We start from the raw sequence: 13,876 nt of genomic DNA, 5'->3' as shown, positions 1-13,876 counted from the left end.
GTTCACTTCTCAGATGAGGGCAACAGAATTTTCATTCTGAATTTAAGAATGTGCATTGGTACCTACTTATAAGTACCTAAATGTACCATAAACCCAAAAGCTCTTCTCAGAGCTACCCTTCATCTAATCACTCACAATTATTATTTTTTTCTAACTTTTTTCGCTAATTTTCCACAAAATACGCTCCCCGGTTCGCTAACCGAAAGCTAACCTCGCGGAATTTTTAAAAAAAATGTTTTTTTCCGCACATTTAAACCTCGTCAGCCACCCTCAGAAAACCTAGGGGGTCAAGATAAGTCTACCGTGCCCCCTTCTACACATTCTGAACATTATTTGCCCTCCATCTTGTATCTTAATGCGACCGAAACACAAAATGGTGGACTCCCGTGACGCTTAAGGTTCGCTAACCGGGCCGCTTTCCAGAAAGCGGTCCTAAAAAAAGGTGGGAAAGTAATTAGCAGAAAAACGACTAGAGACACTCTCACCAAATATAGATTACCTCATACTACATAACAATCCCTTTCATTCTCACAAATTTGATTGAAATTTCATTTAGCCATTTAGCCTGTAGACCTATCTAAATACCCTGAGGTAAATTACTTCACAAAACACATATAAAATATTGGAATTGACAACCAATGAAAACTTTACTTTCATTTACAATTTTTATTACCTGACATTTGATTGGTTATATACCTGAATATATATAAAGGAAGAGAAGGAAACACAGCCATTTTCACTGCTACTTCCTGAACTACATTTAAAGAGCCTTTTCACCTCCCTGTAAAGTTATTTGATAATTTGTAAGTGGCACTTTAAATTAATTTGTAAAAATGTTTATTGATAATTATTTACTGACCCCCTGCTATAGTTATAGATACAGATAACCTCCTCTGTTACATTTATTGATTGACTTACACTTCTCTGCTATAATTATGAATTTACTTACTTTAACTTCACTGTTAAAAAAACAGAACAACATGTCTGAACTTAAACCCAACAGTGCCCTAAGTCTTCTAATATAATTTTTTTTTTAGGCAATTTACAGCAAAAAAATGGAAGGGGAGCAAGAAGAAACTAATGTTTCCTTCGAGATTACATCCGAAGACATTGTAACTGAAGAAAATGTGGATGAAGATTTTATGGATCAATCTTTTGACGAACAATTTATTCAAACCTTACAAGAGACAGAAACATCCATGTTCGACGAGATACCAGATGATATAATGCTGGAAGTTTTAATAAACTATGAAAATAATAAATAATTTTTTTTAAAATCAAAATAAATAAATAAATAAAAAAACGAACAAAAACAACAAATAATTAACATACAGTATTAGAAAAGTCTATCATTCTTTTATCCTTAAAGTACGCTGCCCAGAACGCTTTCCGGTTCGCGAACTTGGCGCTTACCACGCAAAAAAAAAAAAATATATATATTTTTTTTTGAACCCTCCTAGGCCCTTTTAAAACCTCCACATAAAACCTAGGGGGTCAACGAGGATCTACTATGCCCCCTTATGGTAACTACCCCCTTTGTTTTTGCCTCCTCTTGTCTCTCGATCCTACCGAGAGACAAGATGGCGGCCGCTCCGGACTGTTTAGAATGTTGACAGACACCGAAGGGCCAATCAGCTTCGCTTCGCAAAGTTCCGATACGCGAAAAGTTCGCTAACCGGATCGCTGCCCAGAGCGCTGTTACAGATATATATCTTGATTTAAACGGTAATTTCTCAAAATCCACTGAAGCACATATATTGAGACCTAGCAAAGGCACATCGGGCTAACAGTCCCTACAATTTTGCCAAGTTTCGTGAAAATCCATTCAGCCGTTCGGCCTAAAAGTGAGTCCAACCGCCCTATGGAAATTAACATGGGAAAAACGCGTTTTGGGACCCCCCTTTTTTCTCGGCCCCCCCTTGACGACCCCCCCCCAAATTTTCAGGGGCTGCTCAGAAACAAAATGTGCCATTTTCCTGAAAATTTCAGCCGATTCCGTCCACAAACGCTAAAGTTATTAGACATAGAATTTTCAGAAATGCCATAGGGAAAAAATCCTAACTATATATACCTACTGGCGACCGCCAGTAGGTAATATATATATATATATATATATATATATATATATATATATATATATATATTATTCAATGGAAAATTATTCTATATATATATATATATATATATATATATATATATATATATATATATATATATATATATATATATATATATATATATATATATATATATATATATATATATATATATATATATATTTATATCTGCAAATACCTCGCAGCAGCGCTCCTTGCAAAGAGACTCGAGGCAAGGACCAACTTTCCTTCAGCATTCTTTATTCAGCCATTAGGTAGTGTGTCATGACGCGTTTCGGCCGTCCCAGCGGCCTTGGTCACATGGCGATACAGATTGCTTTTTGCCCATTTAAAGTGATAACGTGCAGTCACATGTCAAAATATGATGGACATAGAAAAAATACTATATGTTTAAATACATTTTGCATATACTTTCTCCTGGTACCAATACAAAAGTGAAAATAACTGTATGAATACATAAATAAGTCACAATTTGCATAATGTATCAAAAGATATAAAATTATACATATACTACTTCAATTCATTGTGCGAAGAGTACTAACAATTTGATAAAAATTGATTATAACTGCATAAATGCCTATAACTCTTCTAGATGGTGTTGAGAAAGAAGTATACCATATAGTCCATCAAAATCTATTAGAAATTATTGTGCGAAAAATAGTGCTCACCCTTGTGTATTAAAGTATAATACCAAATTATACTATTGTTCACTGCTATTTAATGATAGTAGTGAAAGAAAAAGATCCAAAAAAAGGAAAATTAATTTTATCTATATGGATCTCTTTTTTTAAAAAAAGGAAAACAAGAAGAAATGAATTCAAGACGTAAATTGTTAACATTATTTCATATGGGGTCTTATTTTAGGTCCTTAAGTCCGTTATTGTCTATGGAAGTGTGTTGCGGTATCAGTGGGTTGCCATGGGTAGTGCTGGACATACTACACAAATATAAATTGCTACAAAAGTGCAGTTTGGGAATACCAAAAATGAGCAAACTTACTTAGAATTGTAACTATTCTCAGAAGTGCACTTTGCAAAACAAAATCTCAGTTCACAATTTTTGACAACTATTTGAGAGCTGCCTCTTTGTATATGGAGCCCGACTATATATAAGTTTATAGAAATCAGCAGTTCTACATAGGTAATGGCTGCTCATTAGAGCAGCCATGTAACCCCTTTACACCTATCCACTGTGAGATAGTTAATGCTGTTAAAATCTCTATTAGCTCAGAGGATATGTCCACAGTTGTTGGCAGAATTTTGCATACTTAGGTAAAAGCATGAAACCTGACAGAAGTGTGTCGTTCTTGCCCAATTTCTAATTTTAAGCATTTTAGGCACTGGCCAAAAGCACCACGAGCGCTCTTATTAGAAACTGGCTGCCAAGTATGTTTTAGACTAATAATTCCTGAACTATTCAATGGATTTCACAAATTTTGTTTTAATTTGTTCAGCAGGCAGTTCTCTAAAGAGAGGAAAGAACAGCATGTTTGCAGGATTAGTATTTATCTCTTAAATTCTTAATAACATTAAAAAAAGAACACGCTGTACTGTACTATGATACTATGTGAAATTCAGAAACAGGGTTATAATGAAAACTTAAATTAAAATATCAAGAAAATTTCTTATCGTCTGGTATGTGTCAAAGTACATTTCATTTTAAAATAATTCCGCACAAAAGGAGTATATTCCTCTTCCTATGTTTCTTTCCGTCTCTGGTTTGCATAAAGTAGTGACATTGATTGGGTTTCAAAAGTTCATACTAACTTAAGGGGTTATTTTTCTAAAAAGTTTGAAAAGGTATGTTTAAGAAACAAAAAGAATCATTCTCTTTACCTCAACATAAACAGAGCATTGCAGAGTAAATCAGCCTTGGTGATTTGCACAGCAAAGCACATCCACTATCACACTTGCTCCTGATTAATGCTCATGACTCTGCACCCTCAGGCGGCTGAGTGAGCCACTGCAGTTGCCATGGCACAGACTGTCTATCTTGCATTCAATTTAAAGAGGAGAGCTGATTTCTGAAGGCCTGTCTCCAAATATATCCAGCTTGTTAGGCTACACAGAGCAAGCGCTGTTCAAGAGCCTCCAGATCTGTGGGACATTATTCAAATCCCAGTTTTTCTGTGTCCAAATAACACAAGCCTGACTTTATTTACTCTTGTTGCTTTGTTGCAGTGGTTATAAAGAAAGATGACAAACTTTTCAATAGTAGTCGTAACTGCTACTATAGCTTTTAATATAGATGAGATGCAAGGGGTACAAAGGGCTGTGACACCGGCTCCTTGCCCAGCAAGTTTTTTTGCTAATTCCAGAAATCTGCCAGGACTTTAAAATGGATGTGTGAAACCTGCGTACGACAAAGGATATGTCTTGACTTCCCAATGTGATTTCCACCACATCCACACTAGGAACCACAGGTCTAGGACGCCACTCAGTCCAAAAGGTTTACAAAGAAGATGAGTGGGTTTGAAAGCGCGTTTCGAGAGTTCCCTTCTTGAGAAGGGTGAAGCAGCAATTTTGCCAGATAGGGAAAAAAGGTCTTTCTTCTTCAAATAGTAAGGAATAATCACAGTGAAGCACTGGAAACTATGGAACTAACAGCTCTCATTATGTTGCCCAAGAAAATGCGGAATAACCATAATTATGCTGCAAACTAGTGACAGATCACTTACCCACTACGCCTGGTGTATTACAGTGATGAGGCAAAAGGAACCATCATCATCCTCGGGAGCAGGACAATACTGCAGAGGAAGAGGATCCAAGAAGAGATAACCAAAGGCAAAAGGATGGCAGAAATCTAGAGATCAGTTAACTCTGCAAGTCCACTTTCCCACAGGGAGTAAACAAAAATAGGTGTGAGACGCTACTTGGCATCAGCTACTTAAAAAAATTTGGAAGTGCTCTACAAGATCTACCAGACCCTATGCGATTACACATTCTTCCAAATATGGCATTGGTTACACATTTCACTTAGCAAAAACCCTCGCACTTTTGTTCCTTGCCTGAGTGCACGCAGAGGTAAGGAATTCGTGATAAAATCATTGATGTGGTGTCACTCCGTATCAGTGTATGAAAGGCTGATAGGGTTAATCATCTGTCAATTCTTGTGGCCTCTGCCATGCTATTCATGACAAGAATATGAAAAGAGTCCCTTGCACTGAATGCAACCACCAGTTGATTATAGTTTAGGCTCTATGCGAAGCTTAAAGTCAGCCCAACAGCACTGGTCTCTACAGTGCATATGAGATTGCTCTTCCTACATACAGCACCACGATGAAATGTCTTGTCTGAGCTCCCTTTTGGGTGCAGAGTTCCAGTTGCTTTGTTGTGGTTACAGCATCAGAGTATAAACATTTTAATCTTACTATTTCGTCTACTGTAAATACAACTTTACCATGATAGGATGCTGCTGCTATGTAGGTACTAAAGTAAACAAAAAAGAGATGGGTGGATTGCTTTAATTAATCCATGACGCTAGTAATTGCCCTGAGATTTCATTCATTCCACTCTAGAAAATATGGTAGCTTTTAAAATGGGGGATACTCCTGCTTACTTTTTGTCCTCCAGTGCTCAGTAGCAGTTCGGTTCCTTCGGATTGTAGCGCAAATTATACTTTCTCTGGAATATAACTTTGAACTGCAGGGCGATGGGTTTAATTCACTTGCCATCATTTAATCGCTCCGGAGTCCCAGTTTCTTCAGGCGAGCTACTTACCGGTTTCGAGAATCTGAAAATGTTTCCTATAGTTTCAAATATAGCAACTTTGTTCCTATTAGCATAATCAGCAGATTTCTCAAGTTGAGTCCTGGCCTTCCTTATGGGTGGGACGCTCCATCACCTTCCACTAACTTAAAACCTCTCTTCAGAGTTTCCGCACCTAAAGTCAGTTTCCAATTAACAAACACTTCACGGATATACAGGCCCCACTAATTGCACTGTTCATGAATCTGAATCTTGAAGTCTTATTAAGCCTGCAACAAAGCAGAATGATTTTTATCACTTACCTATTGTACCTCAATCATACCACTACTCTTTTGTGCAAGCGTCATGACCTGCATTTGAATCATGAAGCCACAAACCATGCACCCTCTCATATATTTTTCTTCATTTGAAAAAAATTAGACCTTGGTGACCTTGGTGAGGCTGTTATTTATCTTTATATTGATACTCTAAAATGATTTTGAGTTACGATGGTTGTCCATATGTAAAATATTGTTGTCTAGTTCTTGCAGCGAATTGACCTCTCAACAGTTAAAAAAGACCGAAGTGAAATTGGTTGATCTGTTCAGGAATCACACACCGTATTTCAAAGGTCATTTTTTTCAATATGCGAGCTCGTTGTGCTTGGGGTCAGTGCCTGCAATGCTTAGAATAACCATTTAGATAGAAGTAACACAAGTTTCATGCTATTACCTAAAATGCCCAATTTACATATTCTCTGACCTACAACCCAAGAGTCTGAGTAGATCAAAGAAATGTTGTATTCTAGGGGAGATAACCTTTGAAAAAATCTGGATTGCTCCTACGAGGAGCATGTATATTTAACAAAGTGATTTCCTTTGCTCCAATCACTGACAATCCTGCGTCTTCTCTCCTTTTTTAAAAAACGTGGTTTGATTTTGATTGTTGAATGTTTTTCATTCAATGAAACAGAGATGGGTTGTTTGTCGCCATATTACTGTAGAACTATCCAGTTACATAGATATAGGACCCTAGTATCGCATAGATCATGCTATATCTGTAGGGTATTTCAACAGAAATAGTATGGTAAAATACCCAGAGAAGTGTCTACAAAAGGCTTATAGTGTAGTGAATGTGGGAGACAGCGCCACAGACGGGATAGGACAATTCAACCATTTGACCTTTTATTTTTGACATTTCTCACACTTGGTATAAGAATGGTGGGCCAAAATTCGATTTACTCTCATTTGTGCATAATTTGAGAGGGAGGGGGGCTGTTTGATATTTCTGTCTTTTCTATGCTGCTAGATTGTATGGCAGCCCGTTTCACTTCTTCAACCTGTCTGATGGAAAACGTAGGACCCAAGGGGTTCTCCATCCCATTGCTGTTTGTCTTTTTGCTAGTAACAATAGAAAGGTCTTTCAACCTGGATTCCAATTGCCTTTTCTTTGGCCCTGTCATCAGTCCAAGTATACATGTTCAGGTATCTGTGTCAGATAGTGTCTCAGCTCTATTGGGAAGTAATCTTAGAAGTCCTCCTAAGTGTAAACTTTATGAGTAGAATGTTCTACTTTAACTTGATTCCTTTCATAATTACAACAAAAATTAGCTGAGATGAAAAACAGGGACACAGGAAGCCCTCAATGTATGTAATCAGACAAAAGAAAACCCTTTTCCGACCTGCTGCCTCCTACTAATGTTCTGAAGGTATCTGAGACCGGCCCACGTCTAGTTTATAGTGGGTGCTATTGATGAAAAATTAGAGAGCGATGATTGCTATAATAATGTGGGAGACACCTCATGTATCACAGATATGTAGGCCTAGAGATGTAGCTTGTCATTATAGTGATTCTCAAGTCTTCACAGAGATAACGTCATTTTAGTGATGACCAGGTCCAGGTTTGAGCTGCTGGATTCTCATTCCTGCAGCAGGGGCTTCTATGCATGTGTGTACTCCTGGGTAGGCAGGGATGGGCTGCCATGCAAAGGATCCTGCAACAACCCACTGCACTCAGGCATTCCCTAATGTGTACCTAATTATGTCTCTGCAAGGTTGTGTATTGTATCTGGTCCTCTGTTCTTTGTAAGGACTTACTCTCAAGCAGTCTTGCTGTGGCAACCAAAACCAAAAATGTGTTCTAGAGGTTTTTACAACTTTTTTCTGGGTGCATGCTACGACCTGTCAGCTATGACTGGCCAACATCTTTTATTGATGTGTAACTTTGTGGTAAATGTATCAAGGCCAGAGGACCATGCTAAGACCCACAGTGCACGGCAACTGCCTGTCCCCATGGTGGCAAACTCAAGTAATTTGAGTTCGTAATTACTTTTACAATCACAACACTTGAAATAGTTTGATGCATTGAAATGGACATAAGATCATGTGTGTGAATCGCCTAACAGAACTATTTTCTTGTTTTTGCTCAGAGCGGTGGAAGGTGAAATATTCAGATTAGGTATGTTACTAGAAGATGTTAAAGAGAAAATTGATGGAACCACGTGCAACCCTTCATCATTAATGCCAAATGTTCCAACTTACCTATCCTCTCCATCGAGTGCTTCATCACCCTTTCCAACGCCAGCTTCATCGCCTGTTTCATCCTCTGCTCCATCGCTCACTCCATCTCTCGTTCCATCGCCTGCTCGATCAGTCGCTGTATCACCCACCCCACTGACTGCTGCATCGCTGCCTCCATCACCCGTTCCAGCTACATCGCTTGCTCCATCTGCACCTTCATCGCCTGCTCCATCTGCTGCTTCATCGCCTGCTCCATCTGCACCTTCATCGCCTGCTCCATCTGCACCTCCATCACCTGCTCCATCCCTCTCTCCGTCGCTCACACCACTGTCAGCTACATCGCTTGCTCCCTCTGCACCTTCATCGCCTGCTCCATCTGCTGCTTCATCGCCTGCTCCATCTGCACCTTCATCGCCTGCTCCATCTGCTGCTTCATCGCCTGCTCCATCTGCTGCTTCATCGCCTGCTCCATCTGCTTCTTCATCGCCTGCTCAGTTTCCTGCTTCATCGCCTGCTTCATCTGAAATCATGTTTTCATCTCATGACACTACTAAGGTAATTATTTGTTAATGTTTACTTTATTCAGCTTCTAAAAAGGCCAGTGTTACTTAAAATGTATGCTACATAAAGGGCAACAGTTTAATGAATGTCTGGAAACATCATATATGTGTACTGTATATACATACGCACGCAAAAACACACATACACACCCTCGCACACACACACTTGTGTAACTGTAATATGGGCACTGTTGCCATCTAGGGATTCTGCTGATGTCATAAATCAGCAGGCTGAAGGCCTAGTGGCATGTAAATGTCAACTGAACCTCAAGATAGCAATATAGGACCATATCACACATGGTACCCGGTACACATTTTTATACACAATTTTATATTACCTGTTTATAGTGGGGTAGATAACTTGAAAAAGCTATTTTCTTCAGAGGGCAGCTGAAAATGGGCATTGATTGAAATAAGAATGTTTAGGCTTTGTTTACCTTTCTTGAAAAAGTTGATTGAAAAATGGGCAATTTCATTAAGGTTATAAAATCCATATTTCTTATGATATGTTTTTTATGCCACTGAAATTTGTGCAATTACGAAATGAAAACACCAAAATATTATACACACACAAACAGATACACACATATATAATGTAATGGCAATGAACATTGTTGTGGCCCAATAATACTGATTATTTAAAACAAGTGTACTAACCGCACATTCACACATTTATTACTACGTTACAAATGTCAAACTGAGAAGAGAAACCAGTGGTTACTGCCTCATAGATTGCAGATTACAACTACTTTACAAATAGAAGCAACTCTCCTATCAGTCACGAGGCTGTTTCAATGTGATTTTACCTTACTTCACAAATGTTGAGCCTTATTTTCAACAAAGAAACAAAGCGCCGTACTGCAAGCCATTTGACTGCGCCGGCTGTGTTACTTTGGAAGCAAAGGGATGCGTCATATCTATAATAATATGATGGATCCCTTTGCTCTCCCCAGCGCGGGTGCACAATTGGTTGCCATGCGCCGACGCAGACGTAGCATTCTGACGCATTTCCAGTTTTACGATTTCTCGTAAAGCTGGGAATGTGTCCGGTTCCATGGGTGTTGCGTGGAAACAGTCACAGCAAAACATGTTAAACGCCCCTTTCACGCAAAGTGCTGTGTGTATAGAGCCCGTATTTACAATGACGGTAAAAGACACTTTTGTGTCCTTGTAAATATGGGGCATTAAAATGCGCTGCCGGTGCGTCACAAAATGTGATGTACTGGCGTCGCAAGGGGCTTGTAAATAAGCCCCTCACATCCTGGTTTTAGTTAAATACTTCTTTTTAAAACAAATAAAATAATGCCCTGGAAATATTAAAGAGCTTTTATTAAGGAGAACATAATGTTTAATTGTGTGTGTTTTAGTTAGCATATGTAGGCCACAAATGTAATTTACTTTGGCTGTTTGCAGTGACATCCGTTTTAAAGTTAGTGAAACAAATGTGGCTTTTCTTAAATTGCATGATCATGTTTTTACATGCATGGTTCTCTTCCGTGATTTTCCTTTCCATAAAGTAGTCGAAATGGGATTCATGTCGTGTTGTTTTCATGTACTGAATAATGTATTTATCTATGTGCCTTATGAGGAATCTATGGTGAGATGTACTCGAATGTTGCAATATTCAAGGCTATTGCTGCCTACTACCACAACAGTATTTTCATTCATTTTGAAATAGCTTATTATTTAGTTTCCTTCAATAGTGCAAGGACTTTTCCCTTGTTTCTAGAGTAAAGGTATTTAACATTTATTCACAATTCAAGTGTTTTCTAAAGCAGCTTATTTTATGTAGCACAATTTATTCAATGTTGATTGGTTTATGTCATGTATTTTTGTGAGTACAGCCCTATGATACCACTTCACGCTATCTTGAGTGCATTGTTTTTTACTTCTCTGAAACTTTCTGGGATGGATGCCAAACCTTTCCCAGACTTTTCTCAGATTTGCTAGAGATTTCTCCAGAGCTTTTGATTCTTTTTATGAAGTCTGACTCTATGATAGTTTGTTTATTGGATTTATGCTAAAAGACTTTTCCTTATTTTCAAAGCGAGCAGTCCCCATTCAAGACTGTTATCTGACTTTATGATAAGACTTTTCTTTGCTTTACAACTGAGCAGTCTCCACATTGGACTTTCTATTGGTGCTGATAATTCTTACATTTTGAATTAATCTTTATAGTTTTGATTTTGAATTTTGTCCTGTAAAGGTTTTCTTTATTTGTGCAAAGGCCATCATTCTCAGTGACTTACATAGCCGATCCGGCGCATCGGCATTTTGCATTTACTAGTTCATAGCGCTGACAGCAAAACCATATATGAAGTTGTGCAGACTATAATTTGCTATATATTACTTTTGGTGTGGAAGAGGATTCATAATAAACCACAGAGCCAAACATGTTTACTTTATTGATGCCTAAAAAGGGTAAGCAGCATACTGCAGTGCATGATCCCGGTTCAATTGAAGGTTTTTAGTATTCACCACTATTGGCACATGCAGTGCTGTGTATCTCTAGACATGTGTTTTAGGATGTTTATCTTTCTTCTGTATAGAGTAAACTTTAAATATGGAGGTGTTGGTAATGCTGATAAGAGTCTTCTCATTTTTGTTTACCATAACCAAAGGGTAGGTTGCGCCTTTAGCTGTTTTTGTTTATCTCCATTTCTGGATTTTTATTGTATAGTTAACTATATAAAGGTCAAAAGATATGTCCTGCCTGGGGCTCACAATATGTTTAAGATGGCACTTGGTCCTTTCTGCAACGTTTACTCTCTTTACACCTCGCCCCTTTCGGGTTTGGCTACAACACCATTACCGGTCCTTCTCCTATGAGGCCCTGAAGATTCGCAGTCTGTTCCCTGCGATGAAACACGTGTTGGCCAGTACAGAGGAACAATAAACCGGTGTTTTATACCAGGAACTTTACATCATTTGAACTCTTTTTTTTGCACTATATGATCTATTTACTTTGAAAGTCTTGATGTGCACAGTTGATCTACCCTACCGAATCTCAAAATCACCCAGACATTATTATTGTTTGTCCAGTGCAGGGGCTCTGTTGTTATTGTGCAATTGTGTGGATCTTGCTGATCCAACCTTGAGCGGTTGTGAGGGATTACCGCCCGCCCTTTTGCCTGGATCTCTATACTCTATAGCAGCTTACACTTTGCGGCTACTCAGGTGCGCGCCTGGTCATTTCTGGAAAACCCTAAACCCTCTCAGTAGATCTAGAGCCTCCCTGGTAGTTGGTGGCAGAATTAGTCCTTCCTCAGTAACTGCATTTATGGCTAGCAAGCAGGGTGCCAGTAAGTCAGCACCTCCAGGCCTCCTTGGTTCATCAGAGAAGTAGGACTTGTCACTTACCATCACCTTAAGGCATGCAGGGAACCGCAGCACATTTTCCAGGCCTGCTTTCATTGCCTGCAGTTAACTACTGTGGATGAGACCATGTTTTTCCCACTGCCAGGGTGTAGTGAGAGCACATCATCACCCTGGTGTTTTAAAACATGTAATATCCTGCCTTCCTGGTGCATTTGATTATGATGTCCATGCCCCTATAATTCAGGATACGTAGAACCAGTAGACTTGGCAAAGAAACTGGTGTAGAGTGACCTGGGGGAGATGTGTGGCATGACTTTGTGAGCCCTCTTAACTGTATAGAAGTTAGAGAGGCCTAAGAACGCCATTGTTTGCTACAGCCAGTTTTCCATATAGGAATAAATATCAGTTCTTTCCACTTTTTCCAGTAGGCCAATCACTCTAACATTGTTACATCGATAGCAGCAATCGATCCATGTCTTCACCCTGTCTTTAAGAAAATGTACTCTTTTGGTGAGGCCTGCAACCTGCTGCCACAGCTGCACATCATCGAGGCCGAGGATTTTCAGTATCTTCTCCGTGATCTTTACCTCACCCATCAGTTTCTGTTGATCATTTCTTAGTAGGCCTCCATTAAAGTCTCCGCTGCTGCTAATATCTTGTCTAACTTGTCCTGGCAGCCTACCCTTTCGCAACACTGGGTTTTGTGGACAACATTGACACATGTATTCTTTGGACCACATCACAGGTGACTCCCGAAATCCAGCACTAGTTCATGCACCGGTGAGCAAGCACTAGAGTATCCAAAGAGACGGGAGGGGGCACTTTTCTGGGCACTGTGGCAGAGGTGATGGCACCATAGATCCCCTCCCTTGCTGGTTACTCAACCACAACAGTCAAACTGCTAGACCTAGTTTCATGCTACCAGTGTCCACTCATGGTGTTACTTTCCTAGTGTACCAGGAGGCTCCCATTGTTGACCTGCACACAGGCTTCTGCAGTCACTCCCAGGTTACGTCCTTCTTCACTCTGGACATTCAGTACAGGTGACATCTTCGCTACACCCGCGTAGCTAGGGGGGGGGCGGTCCGCCCCAGGCGGCACCTTTTTTGAGGCGGCCGCACGGGCGGGCCGGCACTCTCACTGACTGACTGGAGGTGGAGGAGGCCCGGCCGTGGCCCGTTGCGTCCGCGGAGGCCTGTGTGAGCTGTGACTAGGGCGGCGCGGTTTACACATAATCAGAGTTTTGACCCGCCGGTGACACCCGTCGGACGGGACACTGACAGTAAATCAGGCCATCTGTCTCCCATTCTGATTTAAGCACAGTCACAGAAGTAGAGCACTGCCACTGCTGGCCTCAGCCCTGCCCTGTTCAGCGCTAAGCCTTTACAGTACTCACTGTACTGTCTCTCTGTGCTGTAGGCTGTCACTGTGGCTGCGGGCGGGCGGCACTCTGCGCGACACACACCAAAATAATTGAGGTGAGACATAGGTAGCTGCCAAGGTTCCAGATTGCTATGTGTGTGACATTTTCATAATTTGAGATTTTGAGTGTAATTATGAGTGACATTTCAAAGACTAGGAGTGACACTTTCTCGTGTGCAAAATTATTCAATAAAGCGGTGCTTGGCAAACCTATACATATCAGAAATTAATCCCATTTACCACCACAATCTACA

The 13,876-nt window shown here is 39.9% G+C and overlaps 1 protein-coding gene across 1 annotated transcript in view; it reads left to right on the top strand.

The window, feature by feature from the left end:
• AKNAD1 (AKNA domain containing 1) overlaps positions 1 to 13,876 on the top strand; it is a 425,253-nt gene that overhangs the window by 90,405 nt on the left and 320,972 nt on the right. The window contains exons 6-7 of the mRNA XM_086936316.1: positions 8,232 to 8,557; positions 8,786 to 8,877. Of these exons, the coding sequence (XP_086792442.1) occupies positions 8,232 to 8,557; positions 8,786 to 8,877 (418 nt within the window). The remainder of the gene's footprint in view (positions 1 to 8,231; positions 8,558 to 8,785; positions 8,878 to 13,876) is intronic.

Source organism: Lissotriton vulgaris, chromosome 1_1 (assembly GCF_964263255.1).
Source record: "Lissotriton vulgaris chromosome 1_1, aLisVul1.2, whole genome shotgun sequence".
Lineage (NCBI taxonomy): Eukaryota > Metazoa > Chordata > Amphibia > Caudata > Salamandridae > Lissotriton > Lissotriton vulgaris.
This window is presented reverse-complemented; position numbering and strand designations above follow the sequence as displayed.